This window comes from Sardina pilchardus, chromosome 1, assembly GCF_963854185.1.
Source record: "Sardina pilchardus chromosome 1, fSarPil1.1, whole genome shotgun sequence".
NCBI lineage: Eukaryota > Metazoa > Chordata > Actinopteri > Clupeiformes > Clupeidae > Sardina > Sardina pilchardus.
In genome coordinates, this window is record NC_084994.1 from 48,292,242 (window position 1) to 48,319,176 (window position 26,935).

At 41.1% G+C, this 26,935-nt stretch overlaps 1 protein-coding gene across 1 annotated transcript; it reads right to left on the reverse strand.

The window, feature by feature from the left end:
* Positions 1–16,543: 16,543 nt before the first annotated feature.
* Positions 16,544–25,611, reverse strand: LOC134094005 (zinc finger CCCH domain-containing protein 4-like). The gene is made up of 12 exons (XM_062547362.1): positions 25,215–25,611; positions 24,876–24,957; positions 24,589–24,760; positions 24,284–24,472; positions 23,921–24,162; positions 23,075–23,200; positions 22,831–22,949; positions 22,614–22,722; positions 22,276–22,373; positions 21,508–21,770; positions 21,186–21,305; positions 16,544–17,726 (listed from the first exon to the last, which is right to left on the reverse strand). Exons 1-12 carry the CDS (start codon positions 25,289–25,291, stop codon positions 16,939–16,941), a joined length of 2,385 nt encoding a protein of 794 aa, XP_062403346.1. The 5' UTR covers positions 25,292–25,611; the 3' UTR covers positions 16,544–16,938.
* Between the last annotated feature and the right edge of the window lie 1,324 nt (positions 25,612–26,935).

The following is a 26,935-nucleotide window of genomic DNA, read 5'->3' on the forward strand; positions in this document are numbered from 1 at the left end:
AACGTTATTATAAAGGTAAAGATGGAGAATCTACATACCTTCACATGTGCATGATATCAAATAGGTCTCCAAGTTTAAACAGATGACCGGTTTGAGTGCTTTGTGAAATATAAGTCTTTCTCTTGCTCTCTCTTTACAGAAAACCTCACCATGGATGAAGTCAGCGTAAAGGGTGACCTGAAAGTACATAGGGGGAAACAAGTGAAATGCACTGAACTAAACAAAGATGAACCATTAAACACTGACCACGTTCTGTGTAAAGAGACCTTCAGTTCAGGAAAACACTCCTGGGAAGTGCGTGTAGATGAGAAAGACTCCTGGTTTGTAGGGGTTTGCAGTGACACACTGAGAGGACAGAGTGGAGTGCCTTTGACTCCTCAAAATGGCTGCTGGCTTCTCTGTTATGACAAAGGCTGTGGTCTCTATGTTAACACTGATCCGGAAATTACTTCAGTCCAGGAGAAAAAGATTTATCAGAAAATAGGAGTGTTTTTAGACTGTGATAGGCATTCTTTGACCTTTTATGATATTAATTCTGAGTCATGCATATGCACTTTCTGTGATGTGGGACCGACTCTCGGACTGGTTCCTGTGTTTAGCCCTGGAGGGAGAGACACGATTGATTTGAAAATTATGGATTGAAATAAATTGTGCATTGATTTCTTTGGTTCTTTGGAATTTCACAAATGTATGTAATATTCTGTTTTTGCTACAGTATGCAAAAAATAAAACGCATCTTAGTAGCAGTCTTCATCCATCTAAGTTGTAAGTGAAGAACATTGGTTCCCAAAGATTGGGTCGCTCGCAACCCACTGGTTTTTATCTCCACTGAGATTTTATAGTCGTGATATATGCAGTTCTGGAAAAAGAAATAGGTGTACCACAAAGCGGTACAAAATATGACCACTGCTCATTCCTGTTCATTCTCTCTGCAAAAAAATAAATAATGTTTGCCAGTTTGTCTAAAAACGGGTTAAATGAATTAAAGTGGGTTCAGTTTTCTGTGTGTGTTACAGCCAGCCGAGCTTTGAATGTATGCGAAGTTTTGTGGAATTTGATGGGTGACCATTCAATAAATTAATATGTACATTTGGTGACTGTACATCATGCACACGCATGCACAAACACATTTCATGATACATGCACACACATGCAGGCACACGCACACACACACTCATAGACAAGCACAAACACACACAAACTGTACATACACACAGGTACACACACTCACATTCATGCATTTACACACAGGTACACACACTCTCACATTCATGCATACACACACACACACACACACACACACACGAATAAACACACACACACAAAGACACACACAGTAGACAGACAGACATAACCACGCACCTAACACCTGTATGTACTGTACACGCACACATGCACAAACACACCCACATGCACACATAGACCCCACACAACCATTCATCCCAGCGACTGCGCAAATAGTAAACAAACTTTCGGTAGAGAACGCAGGTTGGGTAATACCAAGTAGTCGGTGGGCAGGGGGGTACATTTCAGAATATTTAAAACATGATACTATCTTGCTGGAAAATGAAATGAATAAAGAAAACGAACAAAAAATATTCATCCAGAATATTTCATAATCAGTGTAATCTGAATTATGTGATGATATTGAGGGGGTTATATTAGCTGATATGATTTTTTGGGGGGTCACGACCCCTGTAACCCCCCCGCAAATTACGCCTATGTTTAAAACTATGTTAATTTCAAATTTATTTAATAATTATTTGATGAAGAAAGACCTGGCCTAGTTGTGCATACTGGCTAAATACTGCCAATCTGATTTTGCTATCTGAGTAGGCTAAATGGTTTCAATTTAATTTCATTTATAGAGCGCCAAAACATTTCACATCTCACGGCGTAACAGGGGCCAGGAAAACTCCCAATTAGAGATACATGGCAGATCCATGACTCAAGGGCCTGACCCATCTGCCTAAGTCAATTATAGGACAGTAAAGTCATATAGTGTCAGAAAGTTCAAATAGTCCATTGTGGGGAATGAATTGTCCATAGGGATTAGAAATTGTCATAAGTATGGGACGCTATCGGGTGCCAGGAATCTGGGCAAGGGGACAGCAACAAGCAATGGTAGGCCAGTCATAGGGATAGTACTTCAGGTGTGACGAGGGCCAGACACAAGGATGGCTTATGACTGGTAATGGTTTACTGTACCTCAAAGATGAGGTATAGGGGAAGGAAGATTAAGGCTAAAAAGTGACTTCATACTAAATAAGATGCGAACAGTCATTAGTGGCATGGTGCCCCCTAACGATACTGCATCACAAACAAAAGTAAAACTAAATCTCTTCTGTAAATCATCCACCCACCCTCATCCGCCCAGAGAAACAGACTTTGTCCTTCAGGTACACCTGGTCAACCCGCACAGTTTGTGTCGAGGCTAGGCTACGTTATAGAACTACAGAAATCAATCCTGGTTATGACATCTTGAATCCTGGTGGACAGGTAAGAGCAAAACATTATTGTATAGTCTAGGAATCAATTTCCCACCCTAATTAAAATATGTGATAGCATTGCATCTGGTAATTTTTTTGTGTTTTATTACCTTGTTTATCTATTAAATGTCTATGCAGGGAGGAGCATAACAATCTTAACCACGTAATAGATATCCCCACAAAATTTCCACGGCTGATTATTTACATTACAGTTTTTTCCAATTGCTAACACACTAAAATTACATAGCACAATTATTGACACACAGAAAGCAAAACATCCTCTCAAGTCTCAAAATGTCTAAACACATTTTCAGCTCTACAAACATTTTGCCATTCAAAATGGCACTTTTTGCATGCACTGAGCACGGTTCTCTGCATAAGACACAAAAATCGGACATGAAAACAATGCCATCCAAGATAACACACATGAGCTAATTGACCAATACATGTGCCACCTAGCCAAACACCTCAATGCTTAATTTATACCACTTCCATCAGGAAGTAAGCACTATGAAAAGACCACAGGTAAGGTAAGGCAAGGCGACTTTATTTATATGGCACATTTTGTCCAGCAGGGCAACCCAATGTGCTTTACAAAGATAAAAACAATACAGTAACCATTGAACAACGACCACCTTTTTTACAACAAAAATGGAAGACATTGCAGGGAGAGAGAAGAGGGAGAATGAGAGGGGAAGGGAGAGTCCAATGTAAATATACTTGCTGTGCATATGTTGCACTGACTTGTTTGGTGAAAAGAAAGTTTGAACAGCCTGCATCTGTATCTGCAAATATTTATATGCATGTAAAGAACTTTCTACAATTTTAACTATTTTAGTATTATGGCAAAGCATACTAAAGATAAGAGTGTGTTTCATTATGACCAACTGTGTGTAGTTGGTTAGACAAAAATCTGGTGAATGAATGAAGTGTGTGCCATTTGGTGCAAAAGTTAAAAAAGGGTATTTGGTAATGCTATATGTAGTTTTGGTTGCAGTGCTTAATTTTGCTGGGTAGATTGAGGTATTTCGCAATTTGGGGTGTGGTTTTGTGAATTGTGTGTGAACTTTCAAAATTGTGTTTTAGCAATTGAAAAAAACTGTAAGTCAAGGAGTTTGGATTCTGAAATTTTAAGTGAACCATTATCTACTGAAATATGCAATCATTTGCATACATTTCAGAGATGCACTGATTAAGAAATTCTGGGTCGATATTGAAAATGAATAGACTCTTGTATTCCGAATATAGTTCTACACTCCTTGCACACCTTTGGAATGATTATGCTCTTGTACTTCAAAATCCGTTTGAATACCCTCTTGAATTCCTGGGCGCATAAGTTTAGTGTTCTCAAAAGCTCAAAGTTCTTTACAGGAATCAATCGGTAGGCTAGATATGCATGTATCGATATCATGCTTGACCTTTGGTTTGAACATGGAGAAGAAACTGAGTAGTACAATGGACTACTTCACATATCTTACAATGACAATGTGTGGGTGTGGGTGTGTGTGTGTGTGTGTGTGTGTGTGAGAGAGAGAGAGAGAGAGAGAGAGATAGTGATAGAGAGGCTGTGCCTGTGTGTGTGTTAATGTGAGAGATAGCAATAGAGAGAGATATCTGTTTGCTGATTTTAAATCTTCCGGCAGTGTGTGCAAAACTCGCGTCATCGACAGCTCCGCCCATGTCTCAGCAAAGCCGCCTCATAGCCGGCTCGCGTCCTCACTGCAGTTGAGCCGGCGATATGTGTACCCCCAAAGGAGGACAATTGCCAGCGTAAAATACCTCGTCAATTAGCTGGCTATATCAGTGAGAACAATCGGGACTAGCCGCCTAAAAGCCCGTCAATCGCCGGCTAGCTGTGCAGTCAGAAAAGGGCTAGTGTTGCGCAGTCAGTCTTGGGTTTTGATCAAGCTGACCACACTCAATCTCATAAATTGATTTCACAACCCCCTTGAGTTACACTGACAGTTCAAACCAGAAATCCTCACGAATTATCTTTACAAAGTGTTTTGCTCATAATACTGTATGTCTTGTAACACATACAAAAACACTATATGAACATGTCAAAAGGGTTAAAAAGAAATTCCGTATAGTGAGTCTTTAAATAATCTGGCTCTTAGAGACACTGTATAAAGAAACAAATCACAACATGTTCACACTTTAAATCTTTTTTTTTAATATTATTTCACCACCACATGAATGCTGTTTTAATCAAGATCCTACAACTTGACAGGTGATAGGCCTGGCTACTTGTTTCCTCCTTTGTGTGTGTGTGTGTGTGTGTCACATAGTTAATGTAAATTAATATATTGCCTTGTTGTTGTCAGTGATGTGGTGGCTGCTGTTCTTTTTACCGGTGTGTCAAGGTGCAGAAAGTAAGTGTTTTTACTCATTACATTGCATGTCAATGCAATGTACTGTTATCCCTGTTCTTCTTATCGGGATTATTCTTCTTCCGACTAAAATCAACGATTTATAACGCTAAAACCACTAAACCGTTTGACGTCATTCAAGCACTCCTACAAAGATCTTGTAACGGAGATTTGACGATTGTATTTTTGACATTTGTGAACTTCATACTTTTTGAGATATTTACGATAAAAGAGTTTAAAATTCCCATAGAGTTTACATTAGGACCCTTTGGCGGCAAAGATTAATTGTTACGTCAGTGCTCAGCTGTCAGTAATCAAGGATCTTTTTGCTGCGCTAAACCAGGCTAAACCGTCTACTCGTTTTTAACTAGGCCTAATACAATGTTTTTACACAGTCAGCAACCTTTTTGCATTTACATGCAATGGTAATTCCTTCCATGGAATTACATTTTCTAGTTTTATATTGCTATATCCAGCCTTAACAAAGTATCTGATCTAAAATTCAACAGACATGAGGCGAGTTCATGATGGCTGCGCAGCACAAAAACTGCGCAGCACAAGATGCACGTGGTTAAAAATCTGTCCACGATGGTCTAGATGGGTGTGTTTACGACTCGCCAGTCGATATCACATGGCCTTAACTTATCGCAGGAGCAAGGCGGGGCAAGGCGGCTGCTGAGCAGCGGCGAAGCAGCTCTCTAGGTACTGCAGAGCCTAGACCCTGCCTTCATGACGTCAGGTCTTTGCCCTAATTGGCTTTCACATCCCTGACGTATGTGCAGGTGTTTAGATGCCTCTTCATATCCACAAGGGTCTGTGCGGGTCCGTGCCTCATGTTTCGTCACATGGTCAAGTCTAGACTACGGGAAGTAGAGAGTGTACAACTTCATAGCAGCGTTTGTATCCCCTCCCCTGCTGTCACCGGCAGCTCTCGCTGCTGCAAGAGGTCATTTGGAGTTGAACTTGAACGTGCCTAATGAAACATCCTACTTACTTAGTTTGGTTATAGCCTGGGTAAACCCAGTCCAATCTGCTATTGGGTTTCGCCCTGCAGCTCAGGCTGGAAGCCTTCACATTTATCTCTCCTGCTTCCGTTCGAAATGGGACCAATCACAAACTGGCTATTCCACTTGGTGCACCCAGATTGTTGTTCTGATTGGTTGAAGGACTTATCAAGCGTACAGAGTCATTGAACTATGCCCATTGATGATGCCTCTTGTGCAGTAGAAATACAGTGCAGACTCCCCAGATTAATGTTCAATCTCAAAAGATTGAACTGGTGATAGCAGGCTAGTTATAGCTTACTTGACCACTTTGGACAAGGGGGGATCTCCAAGCCCTACCTGCTTTTTTTTTGCCGAGAGAATGTGCAGGACTGAGCAGTGGTCATATTGTGTACCGCTTTGCAGTACACAATATTAGCTATCGTTGATATTAATAGTATGATTCTGTGTGATTTCTGTCTAAACTTGGTTGGGTTAGAGTGCTTAATAGTCCTCTTGACATTAAATGTTTTTGCATGTTATTTAGATTTTGTAGATTGAAACACATGTTTTTGCTACAGTATAACATATATCAGTAATAAGACTACAGTATGTGGAGAAATATGGGTTGCTCTCTCTGACTCTTCTGTCTTCAATTCCAGAATTCTCCTTGTCTGTTCCTGATGGCCCACTCTCTGTTCAGATGGGATCCTCGATCATCCTGCCCTGTTCTCTTTCTCCTGCATTCACTGAATTACTAGAAGTGCGCTGGTACAGACATGATAAGAATACATCTCCAGTTCTGCTCTATGAGAAGCAGCAGGTCCAGCATCAGGCTGCTGACCCTCAGTACAGGGGCAGGGTGTCCCTGGTGGGGGATTTGGAGAAGGGGAACGTGTCTCTGAAACTGGACAACGTCTCACTGGCAGACCATGGAGAGTTTGTCTGTTTTGTTGCTAGGGATACATGGTATGAGGAGGCCAATGTTCACCTCAATGTGAAAGGTGGGAACAAATAACAGTCAATCAAAGTACTTCATTAGTGATTAATATCCATGTTGCTCAGTCATTACTAATAACCCACTGTAGCATTGTAGGTGATACAAAAACAAAAACAAGGTTCCATTCTCTTGAAACTTTACATTAGGAGATTAATGGATCTTCCTTCCTGTCTCCTCCAAGCTCTCCCAGCGATGGGTTCCCCACCGGTCCTTTCAGTCACTGATGGAGGCAGTGGGCAGGTGAATGTTACCTGTGTGTCCGATGGTTGGTCTCCACAGCCTACACTCACCTGGAGAAACAACAGTGGCACAGAAATCCCCAGTCAGAGCCATCACAATGCAACAGGTGAGTGTAGTAATATACTGAAATGTAACATTCACCTGAAAACTAATATGCATTGTGCTGTGATTGATTGGTGATTTGGGAGACAGACTGCTCATGTACGTTGACAAAACAGAAATCTTACAGTTTTTTCAGCCAACAGTTTAAAAGATACCAAATTGTCTGTCTGTGACGTTTTTCTCAGATGCACATGGACGTGTGAGTGTATCTTCCTGGCTGCTGCACTCTCCCTCTGATTCTGAGTGGGTTGAGTGCTCTGTTGGTCTGTCTGCAGAGGAGAGGAGAGAGAGCAGGATCTTACCACTCATCTCTAGGACTGACACAGGTATAGATGTACCTCCTCGTAGGGATAGTGAGGATAATAAGTAATTGAACCCATGCTAAAGTTGACTAAAAAGAGGAATATAAAATCATGTTTAGGGCCCGAGCACCGAGGTGCGGCCACTGGAAGTGGCTGCACCGTAGGTGCAAGGCCCTATTGTTTTTGATCAGATTCTTATTATTATTCTCTCTTCGTCTTAGCACGTGCGGCCTTTTTACACCAACTTGGCATGCTCCAAAACTCTTGTAATTTGGCAGCTACATGTGGAATTACAGTCGCTACTCAGAGACAGAGCTCTGGCCTAGGGTGTGGCTCAGGGACTCTGTAGCGCCACCTATTGAGCTGTCTGTTGTGGTTGACATATACATGCACGAAAATGAACCAAATTTGGTGGGCATGCGTGTTCTATTAATCTGAACAACTTTTACATTGCGACTCTATAGTGAATCTTAGACAAATTTGAGTTATGATTATCATTATGAATTTTGCACATCATGTATTTTGAAACACTTCTCCTAGACGGTTTATCGAAATCATGTCATATAAGCACTAAAATGATCTTGAGGGGTTGCCCGAGAGGAATTGCGAACAGATTTTTGAATTTTTGAAGTATATTGAAATGGCGAAGGTTTGAATTATGACGTTTTATTAAGAAACAGGAAGTTGGTGTTATAGGCAGAAAAAAGGTTATGAATTGGATGTAATTTGGCAGCTACATGTGGAATTGCTTCTGGTAGTCAGAGACAGAGCTCTGGCCTAAGGTGTGGCTTCGGGACTCTATAGCGCCACCTAGCAGCATGTTATCTGTTGTGGTTGACACAAACATTCACAAAAATGAACCAAATTTGGTGGACTTGTGTGTTATTGCTACTACTAGTCAGAGACATAGCTCTGGCCTAGGGTGTGGCTTAGGAACTCTATAGCGCCACCTAGCACATTGTCTGTTGTAGTTGACACATACATTGATGAAAATGAACCAAATTTGGTGTGCTTGTGTGTTATTGCTATGGCTAGTCAGAGACAGAGCTCTGGCCTAGGGTGTGGCGTAGGGACTCTATAGCGCCACCTAGTGGGTTGTCTGTTGTGGTTGACACATACATTCACGAAAACGAACCAAATTTGGTGGGCTTGTGTGTTATTGTTATTGGTAGTCAGAGACAGAGCTCTGGCCTAGGGTGTGGCTTAAGGACTCTATAGCGCCACCTAGCGCATTGTCTGTTGTGGTTGACACAAACATTCACGAAAATTAACCAAATTTGGTGGGCTCGTGTGTTATTGCTTTTGCTAGTCAGAGACAGAGCTCTGGCCTAGGGTGTGGCTGAAGGACTCTATAGCGCCACCTAGCACATTGTCTGTTGTGGTTGACACAAACATTCACGAAAATTAACTAAATTTGGTGGGCTTGTGTGTTATTGCTTTTGCTAGTCAGAAACAGAGCTCTGGCCTAGGGTGTGGCTGAAGGACTCTATAGCGCCACCTAGCGCATTGTCTGTTCTGGTTGACACAAACATTAACGAAAATTGACCAAATTTGGTGGGCTCGTGTGTTATTATTATAGCTATTCAGAGACAGAGCTCTGGCCGAGGGTGTGGCTTAGGGACTCTATAGCGCCACCTAGTGTGTTACCTGTTGTGGTTGACATACATTCACGAAAATGAATCAAATTTGGTGAGCTTGTTTGTTATTACTGCCGCTAGTCAGAAACAGAGCTTTGGCCTAGGGTGTGGCTTAGGGACGCTATAGCGCCACCTAGCAGATTGTGTGTTGTTGTTGACGCATACCTTCAGGAAAATTAACCAAATTTGGTGGGCATGTGTGTTATTGCTATAGCTATTCAGAGACAGCGCTCTGGCCAAGGGTGTCTTAGGGACTGTATAGCGCCACCTAGCGCATTGTCTGTTGTGGTTGACACACACATTCATGAAAATTAACCAAATTTGGTGGGCTTGTGCGTTATTGCTATCGCAAGTCAGAGACAGAGCTCTGGCCTAGGGTGTGGCTTAAGGACTCTATAGCGCCACCTAGCGCATTGTCTGTTGTGGTTGACACACACATTTACGAAAAAGAACCAAATTTGGTGGGCTTGTGCGTTATTGCTATCGATTGTCAGATTTAGAGATTCTGGCCTAAGGTGTGGCTTCGGGACTCTATAGCGTCACCTAGCAGCATGTTATCTGTTGTGGTTGACACAAACATTCACGAAAATGAACCAAATTTGGTGGGCATGTGTGTTATTGCTATCGCAAGTCAGAGACAGAGCTCTGGCCTAGGGTGTGGCTTAAGGACTCTATAGCGCCACCTAGCGCATTGTCTGTTGTGGTTGACAGACACATTTACGAAAATTAACCAAATTTGGTGGGCTTGTGCGTTATTGCTATCGATTGTCAGATTTAGAGCTCTGGCCTAGAGTGTGGCTTAGGGACTCTAGAGCGCCACCTAGCGTGTTGTCTGTTGTGGTTGACACATCCATTCAGGAAAATTGACAAAATTTGGTGGGCATGTGTGTTGCTCAAGCACATGCCCACCAACACGCACATGTTGCTTTCTTAGATTCCGAAATGTCACAGGTCTCCGCACCGAAGGTGCTCGGGCCCGCCATCGCCACTTGCGGCTATATTTTGGAAATGTATCTTAATTGAAAATTAAAATAGCCCCACATCAGCACATACCCTTTACCATAGAGACTGGTATGGTGTTTTTGTTTTTATATATATAAAATAAAAATCTGCCGACCTCTATGGGAATTTAACATAGGGGTGCAAATACTTGAGCCCTGTATTTTAAGAACAATAAAACAGCAATATGAATGGAGCGAATTGCATAGGACTGGATGATAGGCTTATTATATATTTACAATACATTATTCACTCACAAAGAAAATTGGTTTCCTTAAGGGTTGGATATTTCCTCATTTTTTTACTTAAGCAATTAAGATCCATTTCCAATAGATGATTTTATATTCCTCCTTTTAGTCAACTTTAGCATGGGTTCAAATACGTACTGTATTATACTCACTGTATACATGTTTACATGTTTGTGTAAGACTTGTTATTGTGATTGATCAATACTCTATAGTGTTATTCACCATACTGATACTGCTGTATTTACCATATTTGTTTTGGGAGGTAAGGTGGATAGGGTGACTTTGTTTGGTTATTGAGTTGACTAATTAAATAAAAATTTAACTGTACCTTTCACATTACTGTGAAGACAAATAGTCGTTGTAAATATTCTGCAGTGAATCGTGGTGCTCAAGTGGAACTGGAGAAGTATTTCTTGTTGGTGTCATTTAATATTTGGTCAAGTTTTTGTATTTTTGAGGGTGTCATTTAATAGAGTGATGAGTTTCAGTTCCTGCTTGAACACTAAAAGTCTGTTTTCTTATTGTGTGCAGGCCCTTGGAAAGATGTTTTCATTACTTTTCTGGTTCTGTTGCTTCTGTCCATTGCTACTGCCCTCATCTTGCACAAAAAAGGTTTGGATCATTTCAGTAAGGTGGCACCAATAATGCCATGTTCAAATCAAATGTTAATAAGTGAAGTGAAAATATAGGTAATAGTAATGGAATTAGTCATAACAGTGGTATTAATGTCAGTACTATTAACATTCAGTGTTCATAGCACAATGCATAGGGTTTAATTAATTTACATCATCCAGTCCTGTGCAACTTGCTCCATATAATGTTCACATTGCTGTTTTATTGTAACAAATACACGGTATATTATAATTCTGGAGGGTACAGTATTATTATATGTTGTGCTCATGTATGTTGTAGACTAATAGAAAAACATTTTCCTGTAGGTTTTATTACATGTAACGCCTCAAAGAAAGCAGCAACAGGTAATCCAATGTGTCATTTAATGTTGTCATGTGCTTGTGTCATCTGAGCCCTTGACACAGAGCTGATTTCGATGCGTAATACAGTATTATGCATTTATCATATTTGTATTGATAGTATATATTTTTACATTTTAAAAGACAGAGTTTTACATATTGAGATGTTTTATTATATTATTTTAGGATGCTGAGCTATCTAACTAAACATAACCTCAAATATGTGCTCTATTCATAATCTCATAATGTAATTCCATTATGATCATTTGTAAAGAACAATCATAATTTGTCTGTCATCACACATCATATCAACATCATGTTTCAACAATAATTTTTGTCATGTTCCAGAGTCTCAACAGGTGGAATTGGGTGCCAGTGGAGGGGAGACAGAGAGTAAGTATGAACTGCTGAAAGATCATTGTAGTGTCTTCTTGTATAAGGCACTTCTTAGACGCCATTCCAGGTGGTTTCAATAGTTGATAGTTTATACCATAACATACATTTTATAAATAGTAAACGCCTTAAAGTCCATGAAAACTAAACTTTTTGTAAAACAAAAACGATAATAGTAAATAAAACACGATCAAGCTATCAAGCGATCAAGTGATTGAAAAACCTTGTGCCTGCTGGCGTCTCCAAACTTCCACAACCAAACAAAACCAAGCACCTTTTTCTTAGACCTTAGACGCGCGCTTCCCTAATTAGCGCAGGTACGTCAATTAGCCTTTTGTGTACCAGGCTCCAGTTAAGGCCAAGGCCAAGATTCTACACATTCAGCCAGCAGGGGTCGTAAACAGAAAATTAACAAATGGCTCCTACAATCATTGCTCTTCCGGCACATTTCCCAACTGAAACACACTGGAGACTATAGTGACCAGAGGCAAATTGAGGGAACAGCTGAATGAAGACATCAGAATATGCGATGGCATTTGTAGTCATGGACTCAGACGCCTCCTAGGCCTTACTTAATATTGACCAGGTTGCAATATTTACATGGACATATACATACAACATTACCTTCTGTCTCATTTGCCAGACCTACTGAGGAAGAGGGAGGAGGTAAAAACTCTGCAAAAGGAGGTGAAGACTCTGCAAAAGAAGGCGGAGACTCTGCAAAAGAAGAATACAGGTATAGCTCATACTCAGTAAACAGCACTAGTTTATTTATCAAACCTTGTCACATTATAAATGGACTCCTCATGTAAATTCTTACATCCACTCATATCTGTATATCAGATCTGCAGACTCAACTGGATACCAGTAACAGAGAAATAAAAACACAAAATCCATCAATGGAAGTGGATGGACAGAACCATCAGATTAAAGGTAATGCATGAACAGGTTTTATCATGTGTCTATTACCAACAGCTAACAAAGAGGACTTGTATTGCATTGTATGGAATGGCAGGGAGGTCCCATGAAAGAGTCATTCAACTCTCCTTGACTCCTTAACTGAAGTGGTCCTGACCGAACTATTATGTGTCTCAAAATGATATCCACCACTGAGTTATTAATAAAAAATGTAATATGTGATGTGATTTTTAATGGGATTTTAGGAGAACTGGAGACTCTAAATCAACAGATTAAAGGTAATGCATGAATATGTTTCATCATTACCAGTAGCTACTTAGTAACAAAGAGGACCTGTATTGCATTGTGTATGCACATGGAATGGTAGGGAAGGGAGGACCCATGAAAGCCATTCAACACAACATAAATGCATTTTTATTGAGCATTGAAAAACAAACTCTCTCCTTGATGTAGGTGGTCCTGACTGAACTATTCCAATGTGTCTCAAAATGATATATCCAGAGTTATTCATAGAAAAAAAGTAATGTGTGGTGTGATTTGTGAAATTTGAAATAGCAACTGATGACGAAAGAAAAAAACTGGAAGAACAATTGAATGACATCAAGAAAGAGAATCAGAAACTGACACAGCAAAATGAAGGTAAGACATTGATCTGAACGCACTGGAACACAGTCTCATGATATAGGTCACTTATTTCTAATTTCCTTCTTATGAACATTAGCTCAGAAATACAGTAGCAGTTTCCTGAATCGTTGCATTTCTGGCATTCAGGCATTTGTGTTTGTATTAAAAGCCAGTCAGTAATATGAGGCTGGTGAAATGAGTGGAACAGAGGTGTTCTGGCCTTTGTAGTCATGGACTCAGACAGTACTGATGCCCCCTGGACCTTACTGGTTAATATTGACTACATTCACATGGACAAATACAACATTACCTTCTGTCTCATTTGCCAGAGCTGCTGAAGAAGGAGGAGGAGGTGGAGACTCTGAAAAAGGAGGTGCAGACTCTGAAAACGCGGGAGGGGACTCTGAAAAAGGAGAGGGAGACTATGAATCAGAGGATTACCGGTATTGCATAGCCTTATTTATCAAACCTTGTGACATTAAAAACTGACTCCTGGAGTAAATGTATTTCTTACATCAACTCATATCTGTATCAGATCTGCAGAGTCAACTGGATACCAGTAAGAGAGAAGTGAAGACACTAAATCGACAGATTAAAGGTAAAGCATGAATATTTATCATCGTGTTTCTATTACCAGTAGCTACAGTACTTATACCAACAAAGAGGACTTGTATTGCATTGTATGCACATGGAATGGTATGAAGGTCCCATGAAATAGTCATTCAACCCAAAATAAATGCATTGAACATTGAAATAAATACTGTCTTTTTGACTTAAGTGGTCCTGACTGAACTATTATAATGTGTCTCTAGATTATTATGTCCACTACTGGGTTATTTATAAAAATGTAGCGTGTGATGTGATTTGTAAAGTTTTAAATAGCTGATGAAAATAAAAGGAAAACCTGGAGGGAAAATTAAATGATCTTGAGAAAAAGAATGAGAAACTGAATCAGAAAGCTCTGGAAAACAACTTATTTCTTAAAGCTGCTTTTCAGATTACCACACTCTTCAAAGTGTCTCTGTATTAATCTATCTGAACTCTTGACTTTGAAGGTGATTTTCTTCAGAGTCGCGGACTAGTAATACTGTGGAAGACGTTAACACATTTTAAAGGTAAAGATAGAGAATCTATACTTTCACATGTGCATGATATCAAATAGGACTCCAAGTTTAAACAGATGACCGGTTTGAGTGTGTGAAATATGAATCTCTCCTTCACTCTCCCATACAGATAACCTCACCATGGATGAAGCCAGTGTAAAGGGTGACCTGGAAGTACATACTGGTTTGAAAATAGTGAAATGTACTAAACTAAACAAAGAAGAAACACTAAATGCTATGGCTACATACGTTCTGTGTAAAGAGACCTTCAGTTCAGGACAACACTTCTGGGAAGTGGATGTAACAAAGAAAAAATCCTGGTGTGTAGGGGTTTGCAGTGACGCACTGAGAAGACAGGATGATGTGTCTTTAACTCCTCAAAATGGCTGCTGGCTTCTCTGTTACAACATAGACCAGGGTCTCACTATTAACACTGATCCGGAAATTACCTCAGTCCAGGAGAAAAAGAAAATGAAAAGTCGGTTAGAGAAACTAGGAGTGTTTTTAGACTGTTGCAGGCACTCTTTGACCTTTTATGATGGTAAGTCTGAGTCATGCCTCTGCACTATCTGTGATGTGGGACCGACTCTCCAATTGGTTCCTGTGTTTAGCCCTGGAGTGAGAGACCAGCATGACTTGAAAATTATGGATTGAGATTATCAGATTGTGCATTGATTTCTACTTCTTCAGGGTTCTTTACGGTTTCAGAAATGTATGTAATAGTCTGTTTTTTTTGCTATGAAAAATAAAAAGGCATCTTACTGGCATTGATGTATGTGATGTGAACTGAATACAACTAAAATAATTTCTGTTGCAAGTAGTTTTGGGTTGAGTGATTTTCCTCATATATTGCCAGACTATAAACACAGTAGTCTAGTCGTAATCCCCATAGGCCCAATAGTAAACCCAGAAATGTTGAGTACCCTAAAGTTTTATTGCATAAATGTAATCTATAGGCCTAGTGGATGAAATTCAACTTGGTTGCCTAAAGTTGCACTTTGGGCAATTTGCATAATTAGCATAAATATATAGCCAATTAAGGTGAATAGGGTGCAGGTGAATAGGGTAAAAAAAATAAATAATAGATATCACTATGAAACTTTCTCAGTTGGTTACTTGTGTTAAGATGAGAAAAAAATGTATTGCATGTTTTTTATATTTTAATGTTTACATATGCAAATTAGGCCATATCTCATAAAAAAGGCTCTAATTTGCATACGCACAAAATCAGATAGTGTGATAAAGCCAGGCTCAAAATGTTTCTTTTTTCCAAAGTAAACATGTATACTTGGAGGGCTGAGTTGGTGAAAACCTGTAAAGGAACCTGGTAAGGAGGCAGTGTTAACCCATTGACCCATTTAATCCCAATTGTCATAATTGTGACTGTACAAAAACATCTTGCTCCTGTGCCTTTAAAATGTCATAGTTATTTTATATGTTGTATAGTTCTTGTATAGTTAATGTGTATTTGTGTACATGTGCATGCTGGATATAGTTATTTTGCATATTATGTACTGTACAGTTCTTGTAGGTTTGCGTGTGTGTGCATGCTGTTATAGTTATTTTGCATGGAGCACCTAATTTCTTAATCCGTCTGTCCATAGGTCAACACTGCCTCCTGACAGGTTCCTTAAAGGTTTTCACCAACTCAGACCCCCAAGTACACATGTTACCCTTGGAAAAAAATATTTTGAGCATGACTTTATTATTAAACAATCTGATTTTGTCAGTATGTAAATAAGCGCGTGTTTAATGAGACATGGCCTCATTTGCATATGTAAACATTAAAATATAAAAAACATGCAATACATTTTTTTCTCATCTTAGCACAAGTAACCAACTAAGAAAGTTTCATAGTGATATCTATTATTTAAATTTTTTACCCTATTCACCTGCACCCTATTCACCTTAATTGCCTATATATTTATGCTAATTATGCAAATTGCCCAAAGTGCAACTTTAGGCAACCAAGTTAAATTCCGTCTATTAGGCCTATAGATGACATTTCTGCGATAAAACTTTAGGGTACTCAACATTTCTGGGTTCAAGAAATTACGACTAGACTACAGGGTCGTAGTTTGATGTATATCTCCTCAAAGGCTAAACTTTCATCTGACATTGTTCTGTTGCATTACAGCCAATAGAAAGAGTCATTATTGTGGGCAAATGAGAAAACAAGGTTATTGAAAGCAAGTAAAAAAAAGAATAATTTTAATTTGTATTCAATAAAAACAAATTTCCCACTGTGGCTCATTTATTGTTGTCCAACAAGACACAAATGTAACTACTGTACTTCAAAAGCAAAGCACTCATTCATGCTCAATTTTAAATACAGACAAAATCAAGCTGACACTTTTTAAAAGTATCACTATTATTAAAAAAATAAGCATGACTGGGTTTTGAATGATTGCGGTGACATTCTGTGTAGTGTCAGTAGTCCTGTCCACTAGAGAGGTTGGTGTGGAGGCAGCTGCTTGTGTCTCGTGGTAGAATCCTGTGACCTCAAACCTTCATCACCACTGATCTATAAAGTGTTCTTTATAGTGTAGATCAGTGTTCATCACGGGTCCAGTTCAGAGCTCAGACTCCTGTTCCGCAGCGCTGACCGTGAGGCGGAGTGTGTCGAGGGCACAGACCACGTCGGAGTCTGCACTGGCAGACTGTGCCGACCCTGGGACTCCGCCTGCGTCGTGCTTATTCCTGCCTGAGGGCCGAGAGGGTTACGGCGCCGCACAGCACTCTGGGAATTGGAGTCCACGCTGGGAGTGAGAGCGTTTGAACTGACATCCTGAGGAGAGGTAGAAGGGGGCGGCTGGGCATGGTATGCAGCGAAGGGCAGTGGAAGGGGCGAAATGTCCACAGCGAGAGGTCTGTAGGACCTCAGGGGTTTTCTGATCGGGGTGGAGCGGGGGACTGGCTTTAAAGGGGCGGTCAAGGTGGAGCGGGGGACCGGCTTTAAAGGGGCGATTGGGGTGGAAGAGGTGACCGGCTTTAAACGGGCGGTCAAGGTGGAGCAGGGCACCTGCTTTAAAGGGGCGGTCGGGGTGGAGCAGGGCACCTTCTTTAAAGGGGCGGTCGGGGTGGAGGAGGGGACCTGCTTTAGAGGGGCGGTTGGGGTGGAGGAGGTGGAGGAAGGGACCTTCTTTAAAGGGGTGATTAGGGTGGAGGAGGGGATCTGCTTTAAAGGGGCGGTCGGCGGCTCCCTCTTCTCTTCCTCTTTCTTCATCTCTTTGAGCAGGTCTGGTTGTGCCTTCAGGGTAAGCAGTCGCTCTGGGGCCACCCGTGGGGCCTTGGTGTGACCTCCACTCTCCTCTTTAACCTTGACATCCTTAGCGCAGAGCCTAGCCGCTACAACAACACAAGCACACAGACTGATCAGACTGACTGTTCACATAGTACAGCAAGTTCCTGTGTATTAGCTGCATCGTGTATGAGCCGCAGGACAGTGTTTTATACAAGTTAAAAAAAAAAAACATATTACCTACCCTTGTGTACTATCCTCATAGCTGAGGAAATTTCAGAGAAATTACAATAAACAGAAATAAACATGGATAATTTGGTAAAAGTGGTGTGTCTGTTGGGAGTGGCAGTGTCCCATTAAGTCAGCTTATTCACGAGCAAGGACTCCTGTTTTAGATCAATTAAATGGTGACCTATTTAGGGTTCAACTTGCAGACTAGGTATAAGTAACGGAAAGATGAAGTTCATGCATACCTTACAGGTTACTATAACTTTACAACCTGAATTAACACCATCTGCACTACCGTAATTTCCTGACTATTAGCCAAGGCTTATACATTGATTTTGTAAAATTTCTTCAGCTATGAGGTTAATACAGGGGGGCAGGTAATATGGTGTTAATATGGTAACTTGCATAAAACACTGTCCTACGGCTTATACACAATGCGGCTTAGAGCTTAGATCGGGCCCAAAAAATCAAGCCCGAACCGGCCCGAGCCCGTGCACGTTGTGTCCGAGCCCGGCCCGGCCCAACATATTAACTGTAATTATGAGCCCGAGCCCGATTTAAACCCGACACTTTTTTAAATGCGTGAGCCTTATAACTGACGTTCTCAACTACAACTAGAAATGCAATTCCAAGGAATTACAAGTGCATGAAATGCAAAAATAGATAGATAATGTAGATATGGTTACTAAGGTGTAGCTAGGGTAAACATGGTGGTTGCATAGTTTACAGAGAGTTGATAGTGTGAAGGTAGACAGTTTAAAGCTGAAACATTCCAGTTCTAACTTAACTAATTATTTCTATTCATGTTAAAATGTTAACTATGGTAACAATGATAACCAGGTTGATTGGTTAACTTAGCTACTGATTTGATGCAGTAATGGTAAAAATGTTAACTATGCTAACTATGCTCACATTGCTAACCAGGTTGATTCGCTAACTTAGCTAATGATTTTTAGCAGTTGTGCTAAAATTGCTAACTATGCTAGCAATGCTAACTATGGTAACAATGCTAACTTAAACTAACAATGCTAACCAGGTTGATTAGCTAACTTAACTGATGATTTCCAGCAATAATGCTAAAAATGCTAAAATTGCTAACAATGCTAACCAGGTTGATTAGCTAACTTAGTTGATGTTTTTGCAGTTATGCTAAAAATGCCAACTATGCTAACAATGCTAACTATGCTAACTAGCTAACTTGTTAGTGAGGACTTTTATTTTGAAACATTTGTTGCTAGGGTATCCATGGTGGCCACTATCAGGAAACAAGAAGTTACTGCAGCATAATCATGTTGGTTGCTATGGAAACGGTCATAAACGGTCATTGGTTGCTAGGTACATGGAGGTTTCGTGTAGTTGACTGGAGGCATAGTTGATAACTGACAGTTGGAATGGTTGAACAGTTAAATAGTTGAGTAGTTACAATGGTTAAATGATTTAATAGTGTATTATTGCAGTGAGGACCTTTATTTTGAAACAGTTGTGGACAGAGGAAGTAGTGAAACAGGATCTGTAGTCTTAATGAGATTGTATGCTTAAAGCCTGAGACAGAAGGTGCCTCTCATATAGCATTTACGCGTCCTCTCTCGCTCCTCGATCCTCACTGATCTACATAAAGAATGATGGAGCGGCAACAATGGGATAGTCTAGCCCTTCTTCTATCTTTCTTTATGTAGATCATTGAGGATCGAGGAGCGAGGGAGGACATATAAACGCTGCTTGAGAGGCACCCACAGTAAATACTTTGAACGTTGTATGTAGATAGTCTAATTAATGTTGATAGACAGAATGTTTAATGGATGTTGATAGGCAGATTGTTTAATAGATATTGATTGACAGTTTAATGGGTGGATGAGTGAATGGTCTGAAGAAGATGAATGGATAGAAGGTTGGATGGAATGTGCCTTATATTCTTGTTAAGAGAGACACTGATACAGCTCTCTGAGAGTAGTTGATACAGGTGTAATCAATTTAACTGGCTAGTCTTAAGAGAGCCAGAGTGTGCTTAAAGCCTGAGACAGAGTAAATCATTTAAAAGTTGAATGTAGATAGCCTAATTAATGTTGATAGACAGAGAGTTTAATGGATGTTGATAGGCAGATTGTTTAATAGATGTTGATAGACAGTTTAATGGTTGGATGAGTGAATGGTCTGAAGAAGATGAATGGATAGAAAGTTGGATGGAATGTGCCTTATATTCTTGTAGACTGGAGAGACACAGCTCTCTACTGAGAGTAGTGGATACAGATACAGGTGTAATCAATTTAACTGGCTAGTCTTAAGAGAGCCAGTGTATGTAGCCTGAGAGAGAGAGAGAGAGCTGCTGCACCTGGACTGGCCACCTGGCGTAAGATTCTAATTGCTGCCGTGATGTCATAATGAGCAATGTTAAGTCTATGGGGGAAATTGTAATAGTTTTTAACTAATAGTTTAAAAAGTATAAAAGTTACAAAGTTGAAAAGTCATAGCACACATGTCCTAAGTAAGACCTACGTAACACAGTTTGAATGAAGTTTCTATGTTAAACGTTTCTATGTTAAATTGCGTGCGTTAGAAGAATAATAAGAAGAAGCCCAGGAAGAACAGTATAGTGCATTTTCATGCACTATAATTACGAGTTGTTTGACCTACATAAATCTGAATTAGGCCTATCTTAATGAATAATGAAACAAGGACTAAGCATGTAAACTTCGTTGTTTGTTTATTCTGAAATGGATCACAAATGGATCCGAATGAAGAAACGCAAATGTTAAAACGAAACGCCAACGCAAATGTTGTCACTGTCCACGACTTGTTCGAAACTCTTCCATACGTCCGACTTTCCTCCAGACTTGCTCAAAGTTAATTCTCCTGATTTAATTTTCTTCTTTATATCGTCCATCTCCATGTTGCGCTTAAGCTAGGCCACACAATGTTCTACAGCAGAGCAGCAGTGTGATGCGTGCCAGTGGACGAGACCGTGCGCATGATGTGTTGCATTTTGTAACTTTGTACACATTTTGTTACTTAAGCCTACTTTGCTAAAACATATATTTAATATTTCGGATAATGGCATAGTCTCCCTACCCAGTTAGGCTAATAAAGAAATTATATATTTTTTTAAAAAAACACAAATGCTTGATCAAAGGCCCGACCCGGCCCGGCCCGAGGATAGTGGCGGGAAATATCGTCCCGACCCGGCCCGCGGGTCGGGTCGGGCTCGGGCTCGGGCTCGGGCTCGGGCAGAGAATCTAACCTCTAATGCGGCTTACATGTTTATATTTATGTTATATTACTGTATATAAGATCTATAAGATTTGATAGGTGGACTGCTGCATGCAGGTATTGATGTCTGTTACCTGCACCAGTGCCTGCATCCTGACTACATCCCATCTCTAGATCCTGTTCCTCTTCCTCATCATCAGACCAACACGGACTCAGATGGGTGAAGAGGCTGCTTAGGACTGAGGGAGTGGGGCCTAGACACAAACAAAGCAAGACCGTCAACCATCCACCATAGACAAAAGCATGTCAATGTGCTCAGGACCCCGTTTAAACATTTAGGGAACGTTCTCTGAATGTTTTGTGTTTGTTGGTCATTTTGAAACCCCCTGTCCATCTCTAACACCTGCGTAAATCTGTTGTAATATCACAGCAGGAGCGTTTCAGGCAAATCCTTACCAAGAGGTGTTGAGGGCTTCATCTCCGTTTTGACACTCTCAAAAGACTCTTTGACGTCTCCAACTCCAGAGGAGATGGTGGCCCTTGGCCCGCCGGGTTGCGCTGGTGAGGTGTCCGCTGGTGGGGCAGTTAGAGGTGTGGAGGGCGCAGCCTGCACGGTGGAGGCGGGAGACTCCGGGGTGAACTCGCTGTCCTTCGCTCCAAAGCTGAACCGACACGCGGGCGGCTGCTCAGGGGCCGGAGCCGTGCTGTAAAAACTCAACCTGAGAGAGCAGACGAGGGAGCACGCGGAAATAAACAAACAAACAAATAAATAAAAAGTAAAACAGGAGAGTCTCACTGTGCTGCTGGGGATGGAATAAATAGGGCGCCTGCTCTAGTGTTGCACGAGGAACGGAGAGGAGCCTGCACTGCACACCTTGATAGAATGTACTGCAGGTGCAGTCATTTCACCATACAGTAGCAACTTAGGCGAAGGGGGAAAGCAAAGCACAACACCGCTTCCTAAAGGTTACTCTGATAAAGGTTAAACGGACCAAAACCATCAGTTCATGAATAAATTGGATCATGAAGGAAGCTGTGTTCTGTTTTCTTTTCACCTTCGCCTGATCTAGTGTTAACAGATGCTGGGGCATCAGGCAATGATGTTGGGCCAGAAACTACACAAACTGTTGCTTGTCTGAAGCGGCTCTGTGTGTGGGTCTATGTTTAGCTCTATGTGTGGGTCTATGTGTGTGTGGGTCTATGGGTTCAGTTTCAGTTACATACTTTACAGGATTTGTCACAAAGTCCACATCTGGTTTGGGTTCCGGTTCTTGGATTCCAGGTTCCAAAGTCTCACGATCCACCTTTTGTTCTTCAAGTAACTGAAGTAAACACAAAAACCAGTCAAAGTTGAGTCTTCACTGTCCATATGTTGAATGGTTACAGCACACTGTCAGACTAACAATGAGGTCTAAATGTGTGGCAAACCAGCAAAGACTTCAGGATCTCATGCGTACACCTGTTAGCCCAGTGCATGCTCTGGGACCCCTGGGACACAGAAAGCAGCCAGGATATGACATAACGGGATGTTCATAAATGGTATCAGTCCAAGTAGTACTGACCTTGTCCAGCAGTCCTTTGGTCAGCTCGGTAAGTGCATCGTGAGAGAACTTGCAGTTGTCGCCATGGTGGCACTTCCTGCCTGTGTGGAAGAACTTGCAGGGGAAGGTTTGTGCAAAACAAAAGTCAAGGAACTGTAACATTTAAGAGGACACTTAGAAACATACAGTCATGTTTTGGGTACTGATGTTGACCACATTAAAATGAGACCAAAGGATATTGTGCATGAAGAGACAACGGTCTCCTCTCAAGCAGAAGCCCTGGACGTAAAATTTGCACACTCCGTTAAACTTAAAACCTCCGAGGTCATGGGAGTGCTCAAACTGGCACTGGTCGCCCTAAAACACAAACAAACAAACAAATAAATAATCCAGTCTGATCCAACCAAAAGAATGCAAATTAAATGGAACAAGTCTTTTAAAGAATGACCCTCTCCTCCATAAATGTCTCAAGGCTGACTAACCTTTAGGCACCTATCCGCAAGAAAGTGCTTGCAGACGAGGCGCCCATTCACGTCTATGGAGTTCTGCTCTTTGAATTCCGGCGTCATGAAGGGCTTCCTCTCCTCCCGTTGGGGCTTCTGTCTCCCCTGGAGGATTAGCACAAAAACGAGGAAAAAAACATCAAGCTAAAAGATGCCAAGCGGCCAGCCCCTCTAGCCCATATATGGACTGTACACCAATCCGGTTTTACCCTCCTGCAGACCAAACCTCTAGCAACCTCTTTACTAAAGCCTGCAAACACTACATTAGCATTTTGCAACAGGAAGAAGCATGCGGTGTTCAGAAGCACTAAGGTGACAAGAAGGCAAGGAAAAACACCCTTGTCTCAGGAAAGAAAAGGAAAAAATCCCTTTTTATCAGAAAGAAACCTTGTAAAAGACAGTTTTTGCCCCTCACCTTAGTGCTTGCTCTAAGAGGTTCAAGTTCAGGCTGAACTATTAAGTGCCTTTAGACATAGCCATATGCTATGCTATGTTGTATGCTATTATCTGTTGGAACCAGCAGTTTAATTCATCTAAAGAGATCAAAACATACTTAATTGTAATATTTTTCCCAGCTACAATAATACAAAATTCTCCAGTGGGTTACATCCATATGTATGTTTAGCATACAACCCCCATGATCATGCCTCCAGAGTGTAGCACTGTAGCTGCCAGGTGCAGCTCTTGCCATTGGCTGTTCTTTAAAGTGTCTGAATAACATGATGGTGTTTGCCATTACATCTGAAACTGCTCTACCCTGAGGGGCCCCAGTAGGAGACAAGTTCAGGCTATTCCATTAACACAAGATGGACACTGTTGGCTTACCTTCTGCCATTCCTTCCGTCCTTTCTTCGATCCAGCCTCAGCTCTCGGGTTGAAATCATTTTGATGGTTTCGTTTGGACATCTTTGCCCTTTTTTTGTTGCCAAAACTACAGCCTTTACCCCTGTTGGCATCATGGCCCTGTCGCTTATGCTTATGAACGTCTTCATTCATGTTTGTTCTGTGCATATTGTTTTTGCCAATGTGCGCTCTCTCGTTGAACCTTTGTCCATTCTTCTGGTGACCTAAGCAACAGGGCAGAAAACTGATAATCTTAGCAGCACATTTACTCGCAGATCAACCAGATGAGTCCTCTTGTAATCTGCCTACTGTATTCCTCTGACACCCAAGTTGTAAACAACCAACCTTCAGAACAAGGCCCCAAACTGCTTTGTGGGGTTAAAGGAATCTTGGTCTCCTTGTTTATGTGACACTGGCTCAGCTTTTGATGCTCCTCTTCATGCTTATGAACGTCTTCATTCATGTTTGTTCTGTGCATTTTGTTTTTGCCAATGTGTGCTCTCTCGTTGAACCTTTGTCCATTCTTCTGGTGACCTAAACAACAGGGCAGAAAACTGATAATCTTAGCAGCACATTTACTCGCAGATCAACCAGATGAGTCCTCTTGTAATCTGCCTATTCCTCTGACACCCAAGTTGTAAACAACCAACCTTCAGAACAAGGCCCCAAACTGCTTTGTGGGTTTAAAGGAATCTTGGTTTCCTTGTTTATGTGACTCTGGCTCAGCTTTTGATGCTCCTCTTCATATTTAAAAGGGACCATGTGGAATCTTCTGTCCTTTCCTGGCTCATACCCCTTTCTAGCATCACCACTTGAAACGTGCTGAGGGCAGACATGTTACATGTTAAACTGAAATGCTGTATTGCTATAAGGCATGAAGGCAACATAGGTTCTGTTAAAGAATGATTTACTGTCAAAGACACAGTCAAGAACTCACATTCTTTCTCTTCCTTTTCTTTGGGTTTGTGCTCCTGGGGGTCTCGTGTAACCTCTTCGGATTCTGACATGGCTGGTTCGACCTAAACACATGATGCCACACAGAAGGTGTATTACAGAATTAGCCTAATCAGGGAGGAGCCTTTGATAAACTTCAATCAGAGAATGTCTCATATCTGCTTCAATGGAGGAAAGTACCGGTGAGTAACACAACAGCATGGCACACAGGCCTCAAATGATCTGGTTTAAGACTGGAGACACGTCCACTCTTTCAACGATGATTGTATAATGAAAGATACAACAGAGGGTAAAATAGTGATATATTGAGTTATGAACTTACTTATTGTGATGTGTGGACGTCAAAGCGTTAAAATCCACTTCCCCTGGTGGACTGGAAAATAATTTCGCAAATGCCATTTCCCACCGTGAGTTAGCAAAGTCAAACACAGGTAGAAAATTACTTGATTAAACTCTACAGAAGACCTGTAAAAAAGTTTCAAAAACAAACTGTGACATGATGCATGACTCTCATCAACACTTTTTAGCCGGCTAGCTAGCTAACAACCACCCTTGTATTTAGTCGCGCTCAACATTTATCACAATCTGAACGGGCTGCTGGATAGGCACTTCTGTTATCAAGGTACAAACAACGAAACGCAAATCCAGGGTATTTAGAAATGCGATTTGACAAACACTATCAAGAACTGATGGCTACTCCGGCTACTTTGAAGTGTCAAGACGTCACGTAACTTATTCGTTGTTTCAAGGCTCTGGTGCTCTCTATTACAAAACCTTACTGCCACCCAGAGGCAAGGCGGAAAAAACGGCGTTCTCTACTCTTGTGTTATCTTCATCTTGCCCAGCATTCATTGAACTGTCCCCTAGACCTAGAACACCCAAAGGCTTAATCCTTAATTATAATCCACTGTACTCTTTGTGAAATTGAGCAAAATTAGTCTTCATATATTTTCCAACTGACCGTCTAGCATTTGTGCTGGGTGACAAAGCATAGCCATAGGGTCTCATAGGAAGCTTGCAATGCAAGCTAAGCAGAAGTTCTGTTTCTGAACAGCTCACTAAATGGTAAAGTAAACCTGATAACACAGTCATGTGGTAGCCTAAACCAACAATGTCTATCCAATCAAATTCACAGGCATCCTGCTCCAAATGCAAACTGAATGTGACCGAAAAAAGCTCTGCACCTCTTTGTGCTGAGCAGGCCTACACTTAATATGGCATTAGCCTACTCATTTGAATACTTGTTGGTGTTGTGGAATGCAGGGCCTACAAAAAATTACCCCAATGTTGTCCATTATGATGTTTTTACTGCCACCTAGTGGCATGGTGAATATTGCTGAACGGATCTCTCTCATTTCCCCTCTCTGGTGTGGGAGGCCTGTGTCATTAGATTAGATTAAACTGTATCGTCATTGTGCAGAATACAAGTGCAGACAACAAAACGCAATTTGTGTTTAACCAGAACTGCAAAAAAGCAGAGAAATGCAATGTCATACAAAGTATACAGAGCACTTACCAAGAAGAACAGAATTGGTTGCCCTGCACGGCGCACTATCATACATTGCTTTATAAATATAACCACTTATGACTTTGCTTTGTGATTAAAATGAGTTATGGCCTTCATATGTGGTACTCTTATTACGCTTGTGGTATTTGCCCAGCCTATTTCACTTTCAACTCCTGAATGTCCGAATGATCCACCTGCCTTGTAGCTTCCAGTGGAAACACAGGGCTGGGCTGAGATTCAGGAAAAGGAAGCCTCTCATCAAACACCACAGTCATGCTAGCCAGTCAGGAGACAGCAAAACAGCACTGTCGAGTGCATAGCTCTATACTTAATTAGTGTTAAGTCAAGACCTGAACTGCTTTTACTCTGAGAAGTGCTCTGATGTATGTAAATGTATGATGAAAAACATCCGCAACAGCAATAATTAATAATGACTAGAGTAGGCCTAAAGGATCCCAGAGGGCTCTTTGTTATGTACATTATATGAACACACACAGAAAACCCTCCACTAATATTGATTTGTATTTTATGAATTA